Source organism: Trachypithecus francoisi, unplaced genomic scaffold (genome assembly GCF_009764315.1).
Source record: "Trachypithecus francoisi isolate TF-2019V2 unplaced genomic scaffold, Tfra_2.0 Lachesis_group21, whole genome shotgun sequence".
NCBI classification, from domain to species: Eukaryota; Metazoa; Chordata; class Mammalia; order Primates; family Cercopithecidae; genus Trachypithecus; species Trachypithecus francoisi.
In genome coordinates, this window is record NW_022681467.1 from 13638728 (window position 1) to 13665109 (window position 26382).

The 26382-nt window shown below is 38.8% G+C and overlaps 1 protein-coding gene and 1 long non-coding RNA gene across 5 annotated transcripts in view; one reads left to right on the plus strand and one right to left on the minus strand.

Moving 5' to 3' along the window:
• The window catches only part of LOC117068447, a 41509-nt gene extending 37372 nt beyond the window's left edge, over nt 1–4137 (minus strand). For all 4 annotated transcript variants that reach the window (XR_004431123.1, XR_004431122.1, XR_004431121.1 and 1 more), the window contains exon 1: nt 3718–4137. This is a non-coding gene — a long non-coding RNA (uncharacterized LOC117068447). The remainder of the gene's footprint in view (nt 1–3717) is intronic.
• A 117-nt stretch (nt 4138–4254) lies between these two features.
• Nucleotides 4255–5191, plus strand: LOC117068445. Its single transcript, XM_033185595.1, has one exon. The coding sequence runs from the start codon at nt 4324–4326 to the stop codon at nt 4978–4980; it is 657 nt and encodes a 218-aa protein (XP_033041486.1). The 5' UTR covers nt 4255–4323; the 3' UTR covers nt 4981–5191.
• Nucleotides 5192–26382: the final 21191 nt, after the last annotated feature.

The window sequence follows — 26382 nt, forward strand, 5'->3', positions numbered from 1 at the left end:
GCCATTCTAACTGATGTGAGACAGTATCTCATTGTGGTTTTGATTTACATTTCTCTGATGGCCAGTAATGATGAGCATTTTTTCATGTGTCTGTTGGTTGCATAAATGTTTTCTTTTGAGAAGTGTCTTTTCATATCCTTTGCCCAATTTTTGATGGGGTTGTTTTTTTCTTGTAAATTTTTTTGAGTTCTTTATAGATTCTGGATATTAGCCCTTTGTCAGATGAGTAAATTGCAAAAATTTTTTCCCATTCTGCAGGTTGCCTGTTGACTCTGATGGTAGTTTCTTTTGCTGTGCAGAAACTCTTTAGTTTAATTAGATCCCATTTGTCAATTTTGGCTTTTGTTGCCATTGCTTTTGGTGTTTTAGAAATGAAGTCCTTGCCCATGCCTATGTCCTGAATGGTATTGGCTAGGTTTTCTTCTAGGGTTTTTATGGTTTTAGGTCTAACATTTAAGTCTTTAATCCATCTTGAATTAATTTTTGTATAAGGAGTAAGGAAGGGATCCAGTTTCAGCTTTCTACTTATGGCTAGCCAATTTTCCCAGCACCATTTATTAAATAGAGAATCCTTTCCCCATTTCTTGTTTTTGTCAGGTTTGTCAAAAATCAGATGGTTTTAGATGTGTGGTATTATTTCTGAGGGTTCTGTTTTGTTCCATTGATCTATATCTCTGTTTTGGTACCGGTACCATGCTGTTTTGGTTACTGTAACCTTGTAGTATAGTTTGAAATCAAGTAGCGTGATGCCTCCAGCTTTGTTCTTTTGGCCTAGGATTGACTTGGCAATGCAGGCTCTTTTTTGGTTCCATATGAACTTTAAAGTAGCTTTTTCCAGTTCTGTGAAGAAAGTCATTGGTAGCTTGATGGGAATTGCATTGAATCTATAAATTACCTTGGGCAGTACAGCAATTTTCACAATATTGATTTTTCCTATCCACGAGCAGGGAATATTCTTCCATTTGTTTGTGTCCTCTTTTATTTTGTTGAGCAGTGGTTTGTAGTTCTTCTTGAAGAGTTCCTTCACATCCCTTGTAAGTTGGATTCCTAGGTATTTTATTTTCTTTGAAGCAATTATGAATGGGAGTTCACTCATGATTTGACTCTCTATTTGTCAGCTATTGGTGTATAAGAATGCTTGTGATTTTTGCACATTGATTTTGTATCCTGAGACTTTGCTGCAGTTGCTTATCATAAATTTTAGAATTGGTTTTGTAGTTTTGTGAAAAATAATGGTGGTATTTTGATGAGAATTGCATATATGTACAACAAATAGCACTATGAATGGAATAGTATCTCACATCTCAATACTAATATTTAATTTAGATGGCCTAAATGCTCCACTTAAAAGATACAGAATTGCAAAATGGATAAGAATTCTCCAGCTATCTGCTGCCTTCAAGAGACTCACCTAACACATAAGGACTCACATAAACTTAAGGTAAAGGGGTAGGAAAAACATTCTGTGCAAATGGAGACCAGAAGTGAGCCAGAGTAACTATTCTTATATCAGACAAAAGAAACTTTAAAGCAACAGCAGTTAAGAAAGACAAAGGGGGACGTTACATAATGATAAAAGGCCTTGCTCAACAGGAAAATATCACAATCCTAAATATATATGCCTATAACTGCAGCTCCCAAATTTATAAAACAATTACTACTAGATCTAACAAATGAAATAGACAGCAAAACAATAACAGTGAGCGACTTCAATACTCCACTGATGACACTAGACAGGTTATCAAGACAGAAACTCAACAAAGAATCAATGGATTTAAACTATACCCTAGAACAAATGGAATCAACAGGTATTTATAGAACATTCTACCCAACAACTGCAGAATATACATTCTATTCATCAACATATGGAACTTTCTCTAAGATAGACCATATGATAGGCCACACAATGAGCCTCAATACATTTAAGGGAATTGAAATTATATCAAGCACTCTATCAGACCACAGTGGAATAAAACTGGAAATCCACTCCAAAGCAACCTTCAAAACCATGCAAATACATGGAAATTAAATAATCTGCTCCTAAATGATCATTGGGCCAACTATGAAATCAAGATAGGAATTAAAAAATTCTTCAAATTGAAAGCAAATAGTGACACAACCTATCAAAAGCTCCGGGATACAGCAAAGGCAGTGCTAAGAGGAAAGTTCATAGCTCTAAATGCCAACATCAAAAAGTCTGAAGAGCATAAACAGACAACCTAAGTTCACACCTCAAGGAACTGGAGAAACAAGAGCAAAGCAAACCCAAACCCAGCAAAAGAAAGGAAATAAACAAAATAAACATTTAGCCGCACTAAATGAAATTGAAACGACAACAAAAAACAATACAAAAGATAAATGAAACAAAAAGCTTGTTCTTGAAACCAGCTTAATAAAATAGATAAATAAAATTGATTGAACACTAGCAAAATTAACCAAGAAGAGAGAAAATTCAAATAAACTCAATCAGAAATGAAATGGGACATATTACAACTGACATCACAGAAATACAAAAGATCATTCAAGGCTACAATGAACACCTTCATGCGCATTAACTAGAAAACCTAGAGGAAGTGGATAACTCCTTGGAATCTTATAACCCTCCTATCTTACAACAGGAAGAATTAGATACCCTGAACAGAACAATAACAAGCAGCGAGATTGAAATGGTAATTTAAAAATGTTTTATATTTCAAATCTCTGTATTTACTTCTCTAATTTTTACTCCAAATATACAAGATACGTTAGTGTGTAGGAAGCGAGTGTAAGTTTGATGTTCACATAAGAAGTAGTATCCAAGGAGAGTATGATTGAATTGTGACCTTATGTGTCATTTATTACATCAGGAGTGAGCCAATGTTTTACCCTTTGAGGTGAGCAGATTGCTTGAGGGGAGTTAGAGTCCTTACATATGTCATCAGCACACCATTTTCATGGACTGCTGGGCAGAATTTAGACAGATCAAGGAAGTGATGAGAATGGCTAGAAGAAGGGTAGAAAGGGAGAGACATAGATGAGAATGACAGATATTCAGGAGATGCATCAGCGGGAGCAAGATACGGCACCACAAAAAAAGACCCAGAGAATAATATAAAGCCGTATTTACAATTTACGGACATGCAAAACTATTCAATATATTGTTTAAGAGTACAGAAAGTTGAAGTCAAGCTACAAAGAATAGCAATTGATTAATAAACATAAAATTCAGCATAATGGCTACCGAGGAGGTAGTTTTTTCATACAGGGTGTGGGGGCCCACAGAAGAAGGCTAAGGTAAATACTACTCTGTTTCTTAAGATGAGTGATGGCTACACTGGGATTCTTTAATTAATTCTTTTCCTGCTTCGAGTACACATTTTCTGTATTTCCTCTAGTGAGTCAGATATTTTATTTTATTATACTAAAATAGGAAAAGTAACCAGACATAGAAACCTTAAGTTATACTGATCAATTTGAGAGCCTAGACTACAGTACTGAACCTTTTCTTATAAGGCTCTTTCTTATTTTTATTAAAAAATTGAAAAAATGTTTTTTAAAGAAAAACAGCTTTTCTTTAAAATAAAAGAAAATTTATTTTAAATTTCTAAAAAATTTCTAAAAATTAAAGAAAGAACAGCTGCCTTGATCCCCAAGTTCAGATCCCAAATCTCAGAGCCTCTTTCATCCATACCCACATCCCCAGGCTGCTCTTCCCTAAAGCCAAGCCACTTCACTCACCTGGGGGCTCCAGTCCTCCCTGTTTCTGCTCATCATAGCTGCCCATCTGGGCTGTCAGTCCCTGAGTGGCCAACAAGATCAGAAGTGGGGTGAACACAGCAGATGGCCAAGGCAGTGGAGATCTGTTTACTGGCACCATGGGAACCTCTGAAGGTGCTTTAAGGAGGTGGAGCCAAAAGGTGGGGGCAGAGTCAGAACAGCTGGGGCAGCCACACGTTTCTGACCCCTCCCAACCTAGTAATATTGGGAAGCCTTTCTGCTTGGCTCTTCAGACCCAGCTCACCCCTCTGTCCTGGAAATGAGACTCAATTAGTTTCTCTCCAAAATTTGGGTCATCTGAATCTCCAGGGCAGATGGTGGTGAGATGGGTGAGAAGGATGCAAGGGTGGAGGGAGATAAGGGCTGTCGCTGGGTGGGTCTCCCTGGATCAGGGGCCACTGGAGAAGAACTTCCCGTAATGGAATCACAAGTGGGGGTGGGGAAGCATGAGGTCACAAGGGTCAGATTGTGACCACCTGGAGTGAAGCTGGGGATTTGTCAGCCGGGCCAAGGGGTTTCATAAAAGGCCGGTTGCCAGGGGGTGATCCCAGCAGAGAGAGGCTGGGCATGAAGGGATGGGGTGATGGTATGTCAATTGGATTCCAGCTCCTGCTCCAGGGCCCTTTCTTGGAGGCTTATTTTCCAGGTCCTCTCCCAAGGACACCCTCTCTACGTTCTCAACCGCATCCTCCCCTGAGTCTCAGGCTCAGACTACAGTCTCTGGTCTACAGCTTCCCTCTCCCTGAGTCCCAACTCCGGCTTTCTCAGTTCCTGGCTGCAATGGTCCTAGACCCTCCACTCAATTTCCAAACCTTCTGCTTGGCACCACCTTCCCTACCCAGAGCTTTGGCCTACCTGTCAATCCTGCCCTATATGGCCCCTTGGCCTGGAAATCCACAGGACTGCGATGAAGATGACTGCTTGCATTTTCTGAATCACTTTGTTGATGAGACATGCATCCTATTAGAGCTAACTAAGCTTCATAGAAAGGTCGTTTTGAAGTTGACACTGAGGAAGATACAGGTACTCTGGGATCAGTACGTGAGGCTTCCACAAACATGCTGTAGTTTGTACATGCTTGCAGAGAGGTTGCAGTGTCTGCTTGGAAGAGAAGCCTCAAAAACATGGCTGGTGTCTTGGCAGGGTTTGCTCTGGCCCCCAGGAGGGTGTACAAACGGCCTTCACAACAAGGTGTCTTGCCTCCTAACCACTAGAAGAAACTGATGCCATGAAACTTTGAAAAATCAGAAAGCAAATCCACAAAAGAAGAACCTCTGAAGATAGCAGAGCCCAGTGAAGATAAATGACATCACCCATAGGAGGGAAACAGTGGTATCAACCTAAAGGGGGTCGCTGCCCTGTGCGCTGGAGGCCAACACTATGACAATGGATTTTTAAGAAAATAAAAACTTTACACTGAGATTCAACCCCTAAAGAGACAGGAGTCAATCTCATCTTGTCCCTGCGTTGGTTCTAAGGCAGTATTTAGAAAGATTTATGGGATAGATACTGGGATTAGCAGGTGATTGTAGAAGGTAAGCAGAGTCTGAAAAGTCCTCAGGCACGTGCAGTTACCTCTTTGTGTTGCCTCATGAGTCATATGTGCAAATTTGGGAGGAGTGAGAGTGAAAGAAGCAGGCTGGAGTGCAGTGGTGCCATCTTGGCTTACTGCAAACTCTGCCTCCTGGGTTCACGCCATTCTCCTGCCTCAGCCTCCCGAGTAGCTGGGACTACAGGCACCCACCACCACGCCTGGCTAATTTTGGTATCAACCAGTTCTTTTATCAAATAAGCAGAGAGAGTTTCAGTGGGGTTTTTTTTCCTTTGCTTTTTTTCATCTGCGATTCTTCGAAGCAAGAATTTCTGTTAGTCATTATGAACTCTTTGGGACATTGTTTCAACAGAAGGCCTTGAAGCATCACGGACATGTCTTACAGTGAAAAAATTCTGGGCACATTATTGCTCTCTTATTCCTGACATATCTACTCTTTATAAAGAGAGGATATGAAGTGTCTCAAAAGCAGACTAAGAAGAATATAAACAACATCACAAGAGAAATCTAGATAATTTTAAACAAACTACCAGATTATATTTTATTTAAATCCTGCATGTACTAAAAAAAAAAAAAAAAAAAAACTACAGAAAAAAAGAAAGAAAAATGAAATAATCAAAATTTCAGAAAAGATAAAAAATACAAAGAAAAAAATCAGTAATTAGAAGGGAAATTACACAAAACTGAGTGGTCTTATAAATTCCACATTAGAAATTCCATGATAGTGCTCTTAATAAGAAAGCCCATGCAGTTCTATTGTCGCCTACGGGGGATGGGGAGGTGGGGGCAGAAATAATTTATGCAGAGAGAGTGAAAGTGGCCACCTGAGTAAGGTCCTTAGAAAGTAAACCATCAGCTCAGCTTTGATGGCCATCTCCAGAAACATTCACCAAACACTTTCAAAAAGACATCATTCCAGCTGGGGGGCCTCTTTGGTCCTTACATCGAAATGGAGGAATTTCCTACCATCTCTCCACAATGATTCAACTTGTGATTTCTTTCTCTTCTGGAAATGGAAGGTATATACGTCAGGTATAAGCTCAAACCTGAGGAAGAGACTCCATTTAGTACCAGTGAATCATCAAAATACTCAGTAAATTAATGATCTCAGAGCTGTGCCCTCTTTTGACCACAGCTATCACCTTAAGCAGTATGGATTCTTCTAGATTGAAGAGAGATTCTTTTCACATTGATGCCCCTGACATTGGGTTTTCCTTACAAATGTCCAGTGTGATCCCACCAACTGCAGGATGCCCACCCCTGCATAGTCCTTTGAGACCCTCTCTTGTCAGTGGGAACCTGAGAGCCTTCCAGCCCACCTCGCCGCCCTGCTAGCCCACATCCTTAAGAGTGGCATTCCTGGATTCACCACATTGAAAAAGAGAAAGTAGCCCCTGGCATGTGAGAACTGGACTGTTACTGTTAGATATGGTGTTGCCAGGATCTGGCCTGGTACTCAACAGCTAGGTAGTAAAGTTCTCCTGTTGAACATAAAAAAGATATGAGCATTAGACAAGGCCACTCTCTGACCATAATGGATCAAGAGAAAATAAGACCAATCTGTAATATTTTCTGAATGCAGACAAAAACATAAAAATTGCTCAAACCACAAAAATGGCCAAACATTTTCCTCTCCTGGTCATAATATGAGTAACTGACATTTGTTTAACAATCACAGCTTTAAGGTCACTCTCCTATTACTTTTTTGTATAAGATTTATCAAGATAACCAATCATGGAGTGCCCCCACTACCTAATAGTATCCAAAACAAAGCAAAGCTCTGCTTCCTGAGTTCTCTCCAAAAAACCTCACACAAGCTAAAATCCTGTATGTATTTTGCCTATTGAGATATCAAATTGTCTTTGGTTGGTAATTTAACATATAATTGAGCTCTAATATTTTATTGAAGCACATCTGTGTTTGGTTTTTTAAAATACGGGGTCTTCTGGTACTTTCGTTTGTCTGATCAGTTTTATATTGTTCCTGAGTGAATTTGTTTTGTCCTGATACCAGCCTCTGTGGTTCTTCTGCTTCTTTAAGATATTGTGTGTTGTTTGTCTATTAAAATAAATTTATTTGGGAACAAATTTACATCGCCTTGATTTAAAAAATGAACAGAGCTCTAGAAATCTGTGGGATAACATTGAGTGAACCTATATATGTGAAGTGGAAGAGAAAAGAAAAGAAAAAGAAGAAAAACTATTTGAATAATGACTAGAAACTTTCAAATTTTTATCAAAATCATTAACCTGAATATCCAAGAATTTCAACAAATAGGAAGAGAATAAATACAAATAGTTTACATCTAGATGTTTTGTAGACACATTGTTGCAAGCTGAAAATAAAGAAAAACATATTTAAAGCAGCAAGGGGAAAAACCATACAACAAACCTCATCATGTACAGTGGAGAAACTGTACCTTAATGGCTAAGTTCTCATCAGAAACAATGACAGCCGAAAGGCAATGGGATGGCATATTTTAAGTACTGAAAGACATGAAACTTTGCTCAACATTGGCTGTATACCCAGCAAAACTATTATTCCAAAATGAAGGCACAATTCAAACATTCTTAGAGAAAGACTGAGAGAATTGATTGATTGAAACCATACTTGCCTTATAAGAAATGCAAAAGGAATTATTTCAGGCTGAAAGCAAATTATGTTAAACAGTAACCCAAAACCAAAGGAAGAAATGAAGAGTATCAAAAATGGTTAATATGTGGATGTGGATTCATAAATTTAAAAAAAGGTATGTTTCTAATTCCTTCTCTTCATGTCTCAAAAACGATACATTGTATTATTGTAATTAAAACATATTTCAATGACAATAATAGCACAAAGGAGGGAAGAAATATATTAGAATAAAATGTTTATATTTTACTGTAATTAAGATAGCATTAATCTACAGTAGACTGTAATGACAGTTGTAGTTTAATCTCTACAGCACCCATTAAAAAAACACAAAAATAGTAAAAAGAAAATTTACACAGAATTTAAAAATTACTTAAGAAATGTTTAACAGCAAAGAAGCCTGTCAGTAAATACCAAGAATAAAAACCACAGGAGTCATGTAGGAAACAAATGGTAAAATGACAGACGTACATGCAATCATATCACACGAATATAAACTGAACACCCCAATCATAAAGCAAAGACTACCAGATGGTATATAAAAGCACGCTCAGGCTACATGGTTTCTACAAGAAACACAACTTAAAGACATAAAGAGATAGAAGACAAAATAAAAAGATACCATGCAAATAGGAACCATAAGAGAGGTACAATGGCTACAGATATCAGAATAGATTTTAAGATAAAAAATATCATTTAATATGAACAGGGACATCTCAATGATGAAAGTTTAACATATCAAGATGATAAAACAATTATAAATATGTATGTATCTCCAATAATAGAGTCAGATATTTCATGAGACAAACACTGATAGAATTAAAATAAAATGTGCCATTAGAATATTAACTGTAGCTGGAGAATTCAATACACGATTTTCAGTAATTGCTAGAATATCCAGACTGAAAATTAGCTAAGATATAGAAGACTTGAACAATACTAACAATCCCGTCGACTTTACGAAGATGTATGGAACAGTCCACTCAATGACTGCAGAGTACAATTTTTTTTCAAGTGTACATGTGTATCTGTAACACATGTCTCCTAGATACACCACATGCTAAGCCATAAAATAATCATGCTAAATTTTAAATGATCTAAATCATACCATGTACTTCAACCACAAAATTAAATTAGAATCCAACAACAGAAACAACTCCAGGATATTTACAAACATTTTGAAATTATCAACACATTCCTAAATAACTAATGGGTTCAAGAAGAAATCAGCAGAGGATAAGAAAATATTTCAAATTCAATAAGAATAAAAACCTAATATCAAAATTTATGCGATGCAGTGAAAGAAGAGATTAAAGAAATAGTTTTAAATGCCTGTGTCAGGAAAGAATCAAGGTCTTACATTAATAACCTAAGTTTTCTCCTTAAGATTTTAGAAGCAGGCAGCAAACTAAAACCAAAAGCAAGCATAAGAATGGAATTAATAGATTAGAGTGGAAGTTAATGGACTTGGAACAAAAAAATAAAGAAAATTAATGAAACCAGAACTGATTATTTGAAAAGATCAACAAAATTGACAAAGCTTTACAAACTGCCCAAAAAATCTAAAACAAAACAAAACGCAAATTTGTAAAATCAGGAATGATAGAGGGGGTATCACTGTTAATACTATAAACATTACAAGGGTTAGAAAGGAATATAAGAAAATATTGTGTATGACTTCATGCCAAAAAAGTAGGCAACTTTGATAAAATTGACAAATTCCTTCAGAGACACAAGTTACCAAAGCTGACTGTAGAATAACTGGAAAATCTGAATAAACGTATAAAAACCAAGGAAATTGAGGTAGCAATCAAGTTTTTCCAACAGAGAAAAGTCTGGACACAACTTCTCTGGTGAATTCTATCAAATAATTAAAGTAGTAATATAAACCCTTCACAAGTTCTTTTACAAATAGGAGAATAAGGAATACTTTTTAACTCATTGTATGAGGCTAGTGTCAATCTTGATACAAATGCAAAGATATACCAAAGATAAAACTGAGGATAAGTATATCTCATGGACAAAAACTCAAATATCCTTAAGAAAATATTAGCAAACAGAATGCAACAACATACAAAAAGGATTATACACAATGGCCAAATAGGATTTGGTTCAGGATTACAAAGTAGGTTTAACATTCAAAAATCAAAACAATATGCCATATTAGAATAAGGAACATAAACCACACGATTATCTTAATAAATGGAGGAAAAGCATTTGAAAAAAATCAAACTCATAAATGATAAAACTTCAACAAACTAGTGAAAAAAAGCACGCCTTCATCATTCTAATAAAGAACACCTATACAAAACTCATGGATAACATCACACATAATGATACAGAACTGGATGCTTTTCCCCTATGTTTGTGAACAAGGCCAAGATATCCATTTTTGCCATTTCTATTCAAAATTATAGTAGAGTTTTTTTACTTAGTGAAATAAAGAAAACATAAATTATAAATAGGAAAATAAGAGCATCCAGTTTGTCAAGGAAGAAATAGACTGTTTTTATTCACAGATGTCAAGATTCTGTATGTAGAAAATGTTATAAGTTATAGATTAGCTTAACAACTTTGTAGGATAGTAAATCAAACTCCAAAATTATGTTTCTATATACTAGCAATAAATAAATCAAACATGAAATAAAAATTTCATTTATAATAGCATAAAAAAGAATAAAAGTGATAAATACAGGAAAACATTTGCAAAACCTATACATGGAAATTTATAAAACATTGCTGAGAGAAATTTAAAAGGTATACATAAGTGGAAGGACATTTCATATTCATTGATTAGAGACTAGTTCTTGTCAAGATCACAATTCTCCCCAAATTAATCTACAAATTCAAACCAATCCTTGTAAGTATCTTAGGAGGCATTTTTGTCAGAATGAACAAGTTGATCCTAAAATTTATATGGAAATGTAAAGACCTTAAAATATTCAAAAGAGTATTTGAAAAGAAGAATGAAGTTGGAGGACTTACATACTTGTTATCAAAATTTGCCATGTAGCTCCAGTAATTAAGACATCTTAGTATTGCCACAAGGTCAGGTATATAGAGCAACGAAAACTCTAAGAGTCTTACCTCATACTGCACAAAAATTTAACTGAAATGGATCATAGGTCCAGATATCATAGACAAAAACCACAATGATATACTACTAAATACCCGCTACAATGGCTACAGTAAGACAGTAGCAAGTGTTGGTAAGGAGGAAGAGAAACTGGAATCCCCACACATCGCTGGGACGAGTTTAAAATGGTGCAGCTGCACTGGAAATAAGTTTGGCAGTTTCTTAAAAAGTTAAACTTACCATGCAACCCAGAAATTCCACTTCTTGGAATCTATTTAAGAAAAATGACATCATGTTGACACAAAGACATGTCTGTCAATGTTTCTACTAGTGTTATTCCTAATAGGTCTAACTGGATGCAATTGAAATGCCCATCGACTGGCCAATGGTTAAATAAATGTGGTATATCCATACCATGGAAAACTGTTCCATAATTAAAAGCACACAACTAATATACATGCTAGAACATGAATGAACCTTAAAAACGCTGTGCTAAGTGAAAGAATCCAGACGAAAATAGCCTATGTATTGTGCAATTCCATTTATATGCAATGTCTAGAAAAGGCGAGCACATGATTGTGCCTAACCAAAGCTGGGGACGAAAGACAGAACCGACTGCAAACAGATGTGAAAGACCTTTTGTGGGGGGTATGAAATGTACTAAAATGGGATTGTGGTGGTGCTTGTGCAACTATAAATTTAGTCAATTTGAATTGTACACTTAGAGTGGGCACATTTTATAGTATGCAAATCATATTTTAATTAAGTTGTTAAATGTGAAAAGAAAGAAGCAGAAAGTTATTCTCCAGCCTGGGTGACAGCGTGAGACCTTGTCTTTGAAAAAAAGTCATTAAGTGGTGTTTCTTTTGGTGGACATTTAAAAGCATATTTAAATAGTAGGCTTCTGTTACTATAATTATGAATTAAAAAGTAATTACTTTGGGTTCAATATAAAAGAAGTTTTTAGTTTTAAAAAATCAGTTTACCATATAAACATAATGTTAAGACAGTATTTTTGTTTGTTCTGTAACAGGATAAAATTTCTCATGACTTAAATTATATAAATTTCTTATATTGGATTTATATACTTAGAAATATGTAAGTTTATAAATAAACTTCTAAATAAGTCATTTCATAAAAAAGCTTGTAAATAAGTTACCACTAATTTCATAATTTGCTTAAAATACAAAATTATAAGTATAAATTGTATTCAATTAAAAGAAATGACAATAATGAATGTCTTTTTAGAGATTTTCATTTTATGATACTTTTACAAGCTACAAATTATAATTATTTAATTTATTAACTAAATTACAATTTCTCCGTCCTTATCTACCTATAATACCTTAGACAAATAATTCAGTTAATCAATAAGTTTTTAAATCCTGGAAAGTTTCTGAGTAAAAAATGGACTCAAAATAGAAATAACAATGGTTTCTATTTTGATTGTTTTAGAATGGTAATAGATTAACAACAAAATATGCAGTTTTCTTTGGAGAATATATATTTAGTATATTCAACATTATACAAGTAGAAATAAATATGTATATGGGTATATATGTGTGTGTGCACATCCATCCCTTTGAATTGTTAAAATAATGTGTGTTCATAGAGAAAAAATAATAAAACAATTTTTTAATTCTCTAATATTTTGTGTGTCTGGAAAAAGAAGTTGGTTATTTTGATTAAAGATGATAAGTAATATAAATACCATACATTTTAAATGTAATTCATATATTACATATTGATAATATAAATTGTGTATTTTATATATTTTATAATATAATTGTTTTATATATTTATAACATGAAGTACTATATATTTTATAATATATATTTGTTTAATTTAATATAAGGATAATTAATATAAATCTTTAATTACACAAGGTATGATAAGTAGAGAAATATGAATATGTATATAATTTTATGCTTAAAAAATTTTTAATAGCTTATTCATAGGACAAAGTTGATATGATACGTACGTATTATTTAATATACTGGTAAGTTGTTTTTTAAAGCCATAGATAGAAGTTTTAACTATTACTTATTTTTATATTTGTCTCTGCATACCTAAATACATGTTTTTTACTCCAAATTATTACAAAAGTGACGTAAAACAGAAAAAAAATGAGTGTCATTTTCATGTCAAATGACCGGCCTATTTTATGCTTAGACTGTAGAAGTTTCTTTTTGTGATTTAATTATTCTGTTAAATTTTGGTGCCTTTTGTACTCACTTAATCAGTTTTTAAGAAACTTCATGTTTACTTTTCTTAATTTATTCTTAATTAGAATAGTTATTTACAATGTATTTATAACGTTGCCTGAAATTATTTGACTTTAGATATGATTTATATCTTGTCTTTTATACTTTTTTTTTTACCCTTCCAAAATTCAGAATAATTTTGCTCTTTCACCCTATAAAATAAAGGAAAATAGGAATAATTAGGTTTGTTGAAACTCTTCAGATTTTAAATAATTCAAAACTATTATGAGACTCTTTCAACTTTGGGATTTAAAAACATACAAAATTTTTCCAAACCTGTCAAATCCAGAAGAGAGCTGATGCTACTTTTATGTTAGTAAAAAGTTTTACTAGAATTAGCTTTTAGTAATTGTATATTTTCAAGTTAAAAGAAGTATGTTCCTTTTTAAGCATAAACACAGAAACAATAACTATTAAAAGATTTTTCTCCAAGATTCTAGATTCACAAATCCCTTTTTGCTTTTTGTTTATAAAAATTCTCAGTAAGTGTTGACCCAATTATGTGGGAATCATTAGGGACCTACTGCTTATTTCAGTCTTTTGTTAGCTCTAGTAGCCAAGCTCTATCGACCTTGTTTAAGATCTGTAACAGCAATAGCAAAATGTATGAAAACTTCCATTGATTTAGTTCTAGGATCTCTACTACACTTAACAGTTTCTCATCCTACACAGATTCTTTCATTGACAGTCGTGTGGCATGTATGAAATAGTACTGCCTTACCCTTCAAAGGTCTACATCCATTGCTGCTTCACTCTGAACCCAGGCACCATCTTTTTTATTTTAATTTGTATTTTATTTTATTGATTGATTTATTTTTTATCTGATGAAAGAGGACCCAATAATTGCCAGCCTTTTGGGAACTATTCACAATCATGCAAACCTTCTAGCCAAGATAAATGTGATTTTATTTTGATTTTATGCGGTTCATACTGAAAAAGAAAAACTGAAAATTATGAAGCTGTGTATGTGATCAGAAACTTAAATTTGGCCTTGAAATATAAGCTTCTCTCAGAAATTAAATAATTCCAGTGGGCTAACTTAATTGCCCTCACTCAAATATGTCAGCTGCCCAAAGATAAAGAAGGTGTTATAGCAGGTATGATTTTTAGGTTAGTTCACGACTTTGAAATGCTTTAGAAGAAGAGAGATGTCCTGACTACTACAAGATGGTGAATTAAAACCCTAATTTGCCTGCAGGCAGTGAGCTCTGGATAAACATCAGATTAGCAACATCTCAGCAATGGTGGGGATCAATGATATGTATCCTGATGCCTGACTAGTTTGCTTTGGCCAAAAGAGGGTATAAAGAAAGAGAGAAGCAACCTTTCATATTGGCGAACTGGTCTAGCACCGTTAGGCCTTGGTGTTGCTAGGAGTGGAACAGGCACTCACAGCTAGGTCATAATATTCTCTGACTGAATATAAACAGTTTCACTGAGTACCAGCATCAGAAAAGGCCACTCTGTGATGGTGGTGAATCAAGACAAAAAGAAGACCACTCCACAGTCATGTCTGAATGCAGACAGAAACGTGAACCTTGTCTAAACTACACAAATGACCAAACACTCCTCATTCCCATCTAATATGTGTAACAGTGGCTTATTCACCAATCACAGCTTTAACCTTACTTCCTTCCAAATTGTAGATAACATTTTTAAAGATATTCAATCATAGTGTTAACATCACTTCCTGATGGCCTCCACTTCAGAGCAAAAGTCTGATTCCGTCAAACATTCCCTAAAACACCGGTAAGCACTGAATGTTTACTTTTCCCCAAGCACTGAAATTCTAACCCCTAAGGTGACTGTTGTAGGAGATGGGGCCTAGGGAGGTGTTTAAGGAATGAAGGTAAAACTGTCACAGATAGGATCAGTGTTTCTATAATAGGGACTCCAGAGAGCTCTCTCACCCTCTTTCTGCCATGTGAGGAAACAGCAAGAAATTGGCATTCTGCAACTCAGAAAAGGATCCTCCCTGGACCCCAGCCATGGTGGCATTGTGATCTTAGACTTTCCAGACTTCAGAACTGTGAGAAATAAATTGCTGTTGTTTTATAAGCCACCCAGGCAATAGTACTTTGTTATATAGCAGCCAGAACTGATGAAGACAGGAATCTAACTTAAGTCCCACGTCCTATACTGTCTTCTTTAACATGCTCTTACTGAGAGACACCACAGTTCTCCATAGTGTTTTCCCTTATTTCAGTGAGTAACAAACTCAACTTGTTCAGCCACAGGTCTGTTTCTGGTGATGCTGCCGTAACTTGCCACTCTACGCACACTGTCTATGGGTTAACCCTCCTCTGCAAGGAGCAGTGCCTCTGTTGCTATAGGCTACTGCTTCAATAAAGTTGCTAACACCACCAGCTTACCCTTACATTCCTTCCTGGGTGAAGCCAAGAACAAGGCTAAGCCCCAATTTGGGGGCTCTTCTGTCCTGCATTGCTTTGAGGTAGGGCAAGACTCCTAATTAGGGCTCAGGGAAACATTCTTGCTCAAAATTAGAATAACTGGTAAATCATAGTAAAAATAATAATAAAAACAAACATTTACTGAGCCCTCACTGTACCATGCATTCTTCTGAATTTTTTGTGATTTTAACCTTGTAAAAACTCAGGGGCAGGTACTACTGTTGGCCTTATTTGCTAAGGATAAGACTGAGCTACAGGAGTCTCCAGGGAGCTTGCCAGAGGTCCTAGAAATAGGAGAAATGATGCAGGGCATTGGACTGGGCTGTTCTGGTGCAGAGTCCATGCTTTTACACACCACCATATGTGTCCCAGTGAGAACCTGGCCCTTCCCTCTCCTTCCATGTCCAGAGCTCTCAGCCTGGCTCATGAAGCCCTTATGCTTGAATTTCCCTCTTTGAAAGTAGCAGGACAACGTTGGGGCAGTGAGTGGAAAAGGAAATTGAACTGTCCAACCCTGGCAGAGACTCCTTCAAATTGTGACATTTCACATTGCTGCCAAGTTCTCTTTTGCACAAAGTTGTGAACTAAAAGCAAGGCTGAAGCCAAGGGTGGCTCGCAGGTTCAACCCATTCTGGTCAGAGGCTGCAGTTGCTGTGAATGTATCTGAGTTTCTCACCCACTTATCTACCTCTGCCAGTGGAAGCTGGACCACTTATGATTCAAGCTTTGAGTCATTAGTTTTCTTCCACACCCATGGAAATAACAGCTGGGTTGATTCCCAGTGTGTGTCAAGACGAAGCCTGGTCCCGTGGTGTTTAGTGTTCCTGAGGCCCTGAGTCCCCCGCAGGGGATGCATCAAGGTATAGTGACTGTTCATGGGACAGAAACATCCTGACAGACAGCATGCTTCTTTCTGCAAAAAACTGCTTTCTCTGAGAAAAAGCATTGCACATACAACCCAAAGCCACATCTCATTTCTTTCTCTTCCTCCTTCCCCCAGAGTTGTTGCATACCACAGCCTTGCACACATAAATACCTTTATTACATAGTTCTGTCTAATGAATGATAAATCAACTTGTCTCCCATTTTATAGGGATGAACAGGAGTGGTCTCACTGTTCCTCCCAGGCCCCCTTCCTCAGGATGTCCTGCTTTCATGTGTGTTTTATCCCCATAGGTCGGCTCCAGGAGAGGTTCTAGAAAGTGGGCATAGAAGTCCCTTTGGTTGGAAATTACTGGCTCCCATGACTCTGGTGGCTCAATGGCACAGTGAGAGACAAATAAGCATGGGCCTGAGCCTGCCTGTTTCCATGGAAGGCATGTAGCCCAGGTTGGTTCTGATGCTGTACATCCTGGAACAGGCTGCACTTCTCTGAAGGAAACAGACCCAGAGAACAGAGGCACCGTGCTCTTAAGTTCTCAGACAGTTTGAGCAGAGCAGGTCCCAGAACCCAGAGTTACTACACTGACCCCAGTCCTCTTGATGCCAGAGGCAATATAGTCACTGTAAGAATTAAAGAAAGAGGAGAGAAACTTGAAGGGTGGCTTTACAGTCAATAGGGACAGGTTTATTTTAAATAAACCTGAGAGGGGCAGCTGGCCGAGATAGGTCAGACCCACACTCTCTTACAGACTAAGAGTTTTTAAGGATTCAGGGTAGGAGAGTTTATCAGAGGCTTGGACTGCTTCTGTGTCTCTTTGTTGTGATTATCTGGGAGAGTTGTGTGTCTGTTCTCATATATCTTTCTGCAGCTGTAGGCATAGCCCGGGAGTCTGCTTTTAGCTTTCCTATCTTAGTGCACCTGAAGGGAAAGGAATGTGCTTATTAAAACCCACTGTTTCACTGGGGCCCATTGTATGAAGGTGGACTTTGGCAGTTACCCAAGAGACTTTCCGCCTTCTTTCCTCTGTGCCCAAGCTGTCTTATCGTTGTTTGACTGTCTGCTCTTTCTGTCTGCTTGTAGTTAGAAGAGAAGTGATGTCCTTGAAATGCACAAGGCTAGAAAGGGAGCTGAAAGTTAAAGCTGCGGTGTTTGTCTGAGATGACGGTGCTCCTGCTCTGTCAGTCACAGTCGCATTTATTTCTTTTTCCTCCTCCTCCTCTTCCTCCAGCAAAGGGCATGTAGTTTAGTTTGTGGTTACCTGGCCTTTCTTTAGCAAAACTCTAGCCCACTGCAAATCTCCCTGGGCAGTCGTGACTGGACCTGTGTTCACTCAGCCCCTAGGAGACAGAGCTGTGTCCTGAGTTCTGGTTCATCAGTGCAGGCCCTGGAATTCAGCTCCAGGAGTATTGATCTCTGGCAAGAGCTATGTGCTTGAGGAAGGTGGACCCTCCCTAGGCCCAGGATATGGATCTCACTAATCTAAACCAGTTATGGCATCCCTACTCCTCTTGCTTCTGACTGTTTCAGGGACAGGCTGGTGACTGATTTTTGACCAGTCAGTTGTAAGTGTATATTTGCTGGTGTGTGTAGGGGGGTTTCTGGAAAATTTTCAAACCTTTACAAAAATCCATGGGGAAAGAAAATCTGCCCATTTTTTGCCTTCCCCAATGTGGTGAGAACATGATTCTTAGAGCTACTACAGGCATCTCATACCCTGGTGGTATATCTTGCCCTCAAATACCGATGCATTGGGGAAGACAGGTTGCAAGTGAGAAAGCAGTATTCACCCTTGAAGGTTCCCAGGGCTGCTAAGCCAACCTGAAATCGCCTTCATCCACCTTCCTGGGAGACAGGTTAACAGCCTTCTCTCCTAGGGGTCACGGATCCTGGATTTTTTGTCCCTGTGTAGGAAGTGCCAACACATAGATACACTTGGCTTGAGAGAGGACAATGGCCTCCCAGGCTTGGGGACTGCAATGGGAAGGAAAGGGGGCTCTTCCTGAGACTCTGTGGAAGCTGCTATCAGCAGAGGCCCTTTGAATGCCCAAGTTACTCCATTGTTATTTATTTAGTGCCCACAATCTAAAAGAGTATTCATTTGCTCAGAGCCGAAAGAGGAAATGAAATGGAAGGGAAGAAATGGGTTGGAGGCGCGGAAAAACTCACAAATGGCTAAGCTTAGGCTGACATCTTGTGGCTGAGCCCAAAAAAGGCACATCACTAAGGAACTGAGCAGCTGGGCAGCTCAGCAGGGGGCAGCCTGCAGTCTGAAAACTGGGAATAGCAGCCTTTTAAATCCACTCTTACTTTTTCTTCATTCTCCTTTTTATTACATGTCAAATTTCTTCAGCAGTCTTTTTTAGTACTGTTTAACTGTTAGAAAGACTATTTTAACTCTAATGACTACAGACTTAAATTTATTTCTGGCTAACATACATTGTTATCCTGACTAATCCTGCTTCAAATTAAAACTGTTCATCCAATGTCAATTGATTATCCTTTTCTTTAAATTAGCAATGACATGCAATTGACTTGAGTAATTGTATGGTTTTCTACCTAGAAATTAATAATCTGTGCCTCATAGATTACATTTTTAATGATTAGGAAAGCACTTTTTTCCCATTTTACACAGGTGGAAGCCAAGTGACGGCCAGGGTCACAGTGAGCAAATGGCAGATGGGATCTTGCATCCTAGTCCCTCAGAACCTACAGCCTGGAGGTGGAGTTAATGGACACCACTTCCTTTGAATGCATAGGACAACAAGCAGTCTGTGATTTGTTTTTATAAGACCACCAGAGCGGGCACAAAAGAACCAGCGAGTAGGCAAGTGTAGGAGCAAAACTGCAAGTTTATTTTGGTCACCTAAGATGTGGGGAAGAGGTCTGTCAGCCTCTGGCAAAGGCCGACAGAGTTCCCCCTGGGGCTCTCCCAGGGAGTTCCTGCAGTCCCGACATCCCGACAGGAGTGGAGGACTGAGGAAGGCCGTGCGTGGCGTCCCTCCGGAGCGGCTTTTCTAGGAGTGGGAGGGCAATAGGCGGGGCACGGGCGTGTCCGGGGGCGTTCCGCAGGTGCGACCAGGTAAATCTTGGTCTCTTCGGATTGACGTCACCTGGCGCATGCCCCGTTGGTCTGCACCCTCCCTGGGCGCTGGCTGCATTTTCCTGCGTGCGGGAAGGGAAAAGTTGGTGAAGAAGAACCCGGAAGTGCACCATCTTGCCTCCGTTCGTCCAAACAGTCTGCATGTTGTCTCACATAATCTTTAAAACCACCCTAGTAAGGTAAGTTTTGTTTTTCCTGCTTTACGAATGAGGAAACAGAGGTTGGCTCCCTGAAGCTGGCTTATCTACTTCCAAAACCCATCCTTCTCATCTACCTCCACTTTTAGAGATAACTCACTCTTCCCCCAACCCCTTCTTCCTTATCTTACACATACCTCTCCCACCGCTGAGCTTCTAAGAAATTGTTAGCATTTGTTGCTATGGTTCTCCTTGAAATATTAGCTGATGAAGAATTATTAGTTTTTCCCAGGGACATTTGCATAACAATAGATAAGGAGCTCTTGAACACAGAAAGCCTTTGGGATTTAAAGGGAGCGTGCCAGACTGCAAGAAATAATGGGACAAAGACATTTGGGGGCCAGTGAACAAAGATCTCCTTTAAATAACCTCACAGAGATTGTTCTGTCCCTGGCAGCCCAGGGCTTCCAGACATCAGGTCACATATCTGATGTAATTGAAGAGCCAACTAAAGTCAAGGAGTTGTTTATTCAGCATCCTGGACGGATTTGCCACAAAACTAACGCAAATGCCACCTGATAAGAGCTGGAAGATGGCCCTAAGGCAAACGGAGGGTTCCCCCGAACCCCTCCCACCACCATTATTTTGAGAAACAATATCTTTTATAATTCCAAAATACAAGGGGTCAGAGAATTTTAATTTTACTAAGCTTGAAGTTTTCATTTTTCTTAAAATGAATCTGAACAATGGCCAATTAGGTGGTGAGCAATACTTGATCCTTGGCACAGAATTGAACTCATGAAATACTTGTTAAGGGCCAGGCAACCAGTCACCCTGCTAAGTACTTTTTCTAAATTATCTCATTTAATCCTGACAAAGCTGCCTATAAGTAGCATTGGTATACTCATTTCACAGATGAGAGAATTGACTGTCAGTGGGATTGAGTGGCCTACCTGAGATTGCATAGCTGGTAAGGGCATGGCTGGAATCTAAGTCGTTTCTAGATTCCAAACTCTTACTTTTTCTGCATCCGTAGTATTAATCTCTTTACTTGTACTAAAATAAAATATTGGTGGTGAGCTTTTTATTGTCAGAATCACCCTTCTGCCTCTTTGGCACATAGGTAAGAAGGGTGGATAGAGACACAGACTCAGACACTGGAATCCTTTTTGTTATTTGTAGTTGTAACCCAGGTTCCCTGCATTAAAAGAGCCCCCTTGTATGAGTCAGTTCTTGCATTGCTATACAGAAATACCAGAGACTGGATAATTTATGAAGAAAAGAGGTTTAATTGGCTCACAGTTCCACAGACTGTACAGGAAGCACAGCAGCTTCTTCTAGGGAGGTCTCGGAGCTTTTACTTATGGTTGAAGGCAAAGTGGGAGGAAGTGTCTTACCTGGCAGGAGCAGGACCAAGAGAGAGGTTGGAGGTGCCATACACTTTTAAACAACCAGATCTCATGAAAACTCACCCACTCTCTTGAGAACAGCACTGAGGGGATAGTGTCAACGTATTCATGAGAACTCTGCCCCCATGTTCCAATTGCCTCCCACCAGGCCCCACCTCCAACATCAGGGTTTACAATTTGACATGAGATTTGGTGGGGACACAGATCCAAACCATTGAATTCTACCTCCTGCCCCACCCAAATCTCATGTCCTTCTCACATTGCAAAATAAAATCATCCCTTCTCAACAGTCCCCCAAAGTCTTAACTCATTCCAGCATTAAAGCAAAACTTCAAAGCCCAAAGTCTCTTCTGAGACAAGGCAAGTCACTTTTGCCTATGAGCCTGTAAAATGAAAAACAAGTTAGTTACTTCCAAGATACAATGAAGGTATAGACATTGGTATACTCCTGTTCCCAAAGGGAGACATCAGTCAAAAGAAAGGAGCTACAGGCCCCACACATCTGAAACCAAGCAGGGCAGTCATTAAATCTTAAAGCTCCAAAATAATCTCCCTTAACTCCGTGTCTCACATCCAGGGCACACTGGTGCATGGGGAGAGGTCTCAAAGCTTTGGGCAGTTCCGTCCCAGCGGCTTTGCAGGGTTCAGCCCCTGTGGCTGCTCTCACAGGTTGGCATTGAGTGCCTGTGCCTTTTCCGAATGCATGGTGCAAGCTGCTCCAGGGTCTGGAGGATGGTGGCCCTCTTCTCACAGCTCCACTAGGAAGTGCCCCATGGGGACTCTGTGTGGCTCTTTTTTTCTTATGCAAATTTCTGCAGCGTACTTGAATTTGTCTCCTGAAAATGGGCTTTTCTTTTCTACCACATGTCCAGGCTGGACATTTTCCAAACGTAGTCTTTACTTCTCTTTAACATGTAAGTTCTGGTTTTAGGTCATTTCTTTCCTCGTGCATATGAGATAGGTTGTTAGAAGCAGCCAGGTCAAACCTTGAACACTTTGCTGCTTGGAAATTTCTTCCACCAGATATTCTAAATCCTCACTCTCAATTCAAAGCTCCACAGATCCCCAGGGCAGGGGCACAATGCAGCCAATCTCTTTGCTAATGCATAACAAAAGTGACTTGCTCCAGTTCCCAATAAGTTCCTCATCTCCATCTGAGACCTCCTCAACCTGGACTCTATTGTTCATATCACTATTAGCATTGTAGTCACAACAACTTTACAAGTCTCTAGGAAGTTCCAAACTTTCTCTCATCTTCCTGTCTTCTTCTGAGCTCTTCACACTCTTCCAACCTCTGCTAGTTACCCAATTCTAAAGCTGCTTCCACACTTTCAGGTATCTTTAGAGCAATGCTCTACTCCTTGATACCAATTTTCTGTATTAGTAAGTTCTTGTATTGTTATAAAGAAATACCTGAGACTGGGTAATTTATAAAGAAAAGAGGCTTAACTGGCTCACAGTTCTGCAGACTACACAGGAAGCACAGTGGCATCTGTTTCTGAGGAAACCTCAGGGAGCTTTCACTCATGGTGGAAGGCAAAGTGGGAGCAGATATTTTACATGGCAGAAGAAGGGCCAAGAGAGAGAAGGGGAGAGGTACTACATGCTTTTAAACAACCACATCTCATGGTAACTCACTCACTTTCATAAGAACAGCACCAAGGGGATGGTGCTAACTCATTCATGAGAACTCTGCCTCCATCATCCAATAACCTGCTATTAGGCCCTACCTCCAACACGGGGGACTACAATTTGACATGAGATTTGTTGGAGACACAGATCCAAAAAATATCGCCCCCTTTTCTTTACTGTGTAGGGGTCCCAAGTCTGAGCCCCTTACGGGTGCTAGCAGGTTTCTGGGAACCCTGAGGAATACTGGAAGATTCCATGGGTCCGCTTGTGCCTTCAGTATCTCCTGCTCCAGGCTGAAGCTCAATCCCCTCCCTCTATCCCTTCCTAAAGTCTGTGATCCCTTTTCTGCTTCATAATTATCATCTCTGGTCTGTTTTCCCAAAGCATTAAACAAAAGATGATTTCCCAGGAACAAATAACACATAGCTTTTGAACTCAGCGTACCTCTTTGACTCTTGATAACACAAGGGAATTGCAATGCCAAAAAGGGAAACTTAAAATGAAATACCAGGATACCCTTTTCCTAGAATTTCCTAGAACTTTTTCTTCTCTGGGAACCTCTCTGCTTCCCACTCTGATAGTTGAAGCTTTTAATGGCCTTCAGAGTGGGAAATCTACAACGCCTGCCTCTGATCCCTATCTAGAAAACACAGTGTCAATGCACATCACAATAGTTTCAAGGTGAGCACTCTACTAAGAAGCTGGGAAGATGGTGGCCTTTTACGTTTTCCTAAGTAGGGCACTTCTTTCAGGCATGCACAGTTGGCATGTAGCTTACTTCTCCTGTTGAGTGCTTCTAGGGCACATGGAATGGACTTGTGCTTGTTATCATCTGAACAACTGAAACAACTTGATAAAAATATCTCTTTGGAAAAACAAGACAGCTTGCCCCAAACACCCATTTCATTTCTACCTTTAGAACCACAAGCAAGACATGTTTAGAATACACTGTTTTTTTGTTCTCACGTTATAGCTGTACGTGGGTCACAAATAGTTGAACTACTCTAGGCCTCCAAATGAAGATAGTAAAACATATCCCACAGGGGTCGTGTGAAGTTAAAATAAGGCAAGTGTCCAAAAGTATCTCATAAACTATAAAACACTACAGTTTATAAACTATGTATAACCACATAAATGCAAGACATTATTATCTCCCTTTTGTTTTCAGAGTTCCTTAACCCAGTGCTTCTGGAGTTGATGAATTAGAATTCATTAGTTACCAAGTGTGGTACTATGTACACGCAGGCATATTGGCTGAAATCACTCATTGTATATTTTACATTAATGCATTTTTTTCTCTTGTGTGATTGATATTTTAAACTATGTGGATATGCTTTTCAATTGTATGTTTCTGTGTATATGGCTTTCCCCTCTTCTTTCTAAAGCAGTTTTATTTTTTATTTCTTTGGTTTCAGAGGAGAAAAATTGAGTGATGAGATTAGGATTAGGATTATTACAGAAGATATTTAAAGAGAAAAAAAATATTCAGTTCTTGACATGAAATATATCTCTCTTATCCCTCCTATAAGGCCAGAATCTTGAAAATCAGGTTTTATTGGGTCAGAAAGTATTTCCTAACTTTGGAGGACTCTTATTAATATTTTTTCCAAGGTAGTGAGGATACTGTTTTTGTTTATGGCCACTAGGATGGAAGACAGATAAACCAAGTGAAGGAAAAAGAAGCTCAGGTAGGAGAGTTAATGTCCTGGAGTAGAAGGATATGATATGGAATAAAGGAAAGTTTGAAGACTCATGCTTCTAGGCCCATAAGATCAAGGTCAAAAGAAGGAAAGGAAATGGAGAGAGTAATACGTCAGGTGCCTGAGATCTGTTCTGAGCTGAGGTTGGATCTTGTGGCAGGGTCAGGTTCTCCTAAGCTCATCCAGCTGGGTATGCAGCATGCTTCTACATTATACTGGATGGACTCTGAAAGCCTCTGTCTCTGAAAGCCTCTGTCTCTGCATATGGTCATTGTCAACTTGGTGTTAGGCAAGAACACAGGGAAGTAGACAGCGGTATCTAATTGTTGCTCTAAGACTGATGTAGAACAGGTTTCACTCACAAAAGAATTCAAGAGAGAGCTGGTGGTGGAAGAAAGGAGCTATATTGAAGCAGTTGTATTACAGTTCTGCGATTTCAGGGTTAGCACATAGGCAGTGCACAGAGAGTAGCTGCATGGGATGCTGGCAGTGGTATTTATACTCACTTTTAATGACATGCACATTAAGGGACAGGTTATTCAGAAATCACTAGAAAATGGGGAGTAACTTCTGGGTGTTGCCATAGAAATGGGTGGTAACTTCTGGGCATTGCCATGGCATTTGTAAACTGTCATGGCACGGCAGTAGGGTAGTGTCTTGGCGGTAGTGAAAGGTTGCTTTCCTGCCACTTGCAGTTTCAGTTTTGGCAGGTTTCCAGTTTGGACTGGTAGACAAAATGAGTCCTGATAGTTTCCTGTCTCAAGACAAGCAGCTGCTTCCAAGAATGCCCTGTCCCCAATCTGGGGTGGTCCCATATAAGCAGTTTTCATGGTACTGCATTGATAGGCAGAAGGAGAGAGGGCTTGAGTTTGGGCATGGTATGGCTGAAACACAAAGTGTTTCAACCCCACCTAACTCCCCTTCTCAAAGAGAGAAAGGAGAAATAGTTGGGAAAATAGTGGAGGATCCTTCCAGAGGGTGTCACTGTGATGGAGTGTAGGTTCTGTCCTGGAGGGCTGCCAAGTGACCACATGAGCCAGAATCACAGGGGAATCACCATAGTATTCCTGGGGAGGGAGGGGTTCACAGCACCAACCAGAGCTGACGTGGGGCCCAGTCAGCAGAGACCACTGATGGGTGCTGCTCAGTTATGCTGGCCACAGATGTCAGCAACTGATGGCAGAAGAATGACCTCTGCCCCAGAGACCACCACCAAGGACTCTGAAGGCAGATATGAAAGTTTGTATCACCCCCTACCATCTTGACCAAGATAGGGTGCCACAGGAGCTCCTGGGGGGCTGGTCATGCCCTGTTTCTTGATCTGGGTGCTGATTATGCAGGTGTGTTTACTTTGGGAAAGATCACCCAGCTAGACACATATTTTTGTATATATATTATACTTTAAAAAAAGGTAACTTAAAAAATCTATACAAATCATCTATACTCTCCCCAACAAAATAAAAAGGTACACACACACACACACACACACACACCCACACCACATACCCCACACACCCCCCAGAAGGCAGGTAGTTGTGAGAAACATGAAGTCAATTATAGATAAATAAAAATATATTATTTTTTCTGCACATTTGAGATTAATGTGAGCAAGAGGATGTACTTCATGTTCTTTTGCTAAAGAAAGTGAAATAAAAATCAGTGAATCTGTGAAAATCTCGAAACGTAATGCTAGTGATGCTCTAAGGAAAAACTCAAGCTGGCTCAATATTTAATTTTAAAAAAGAATCTGCAAAGTTCTCTAGATTAACTTTTAGGCTACAGGAGTTTAAGAACAGATTCAAGCATAATTGTATCTGCATGTTGTCTTTTT

Bases quoted from the DNA above. Each gene is read 5' to 3' on its own strand.
- LOC117068445 (XM_033185595.1), top strand. From the start codon at position 4,324: ATGAAGGGATGGGGTGATGGTATGTCAATTGGATTCCAGCTCCTGCTC.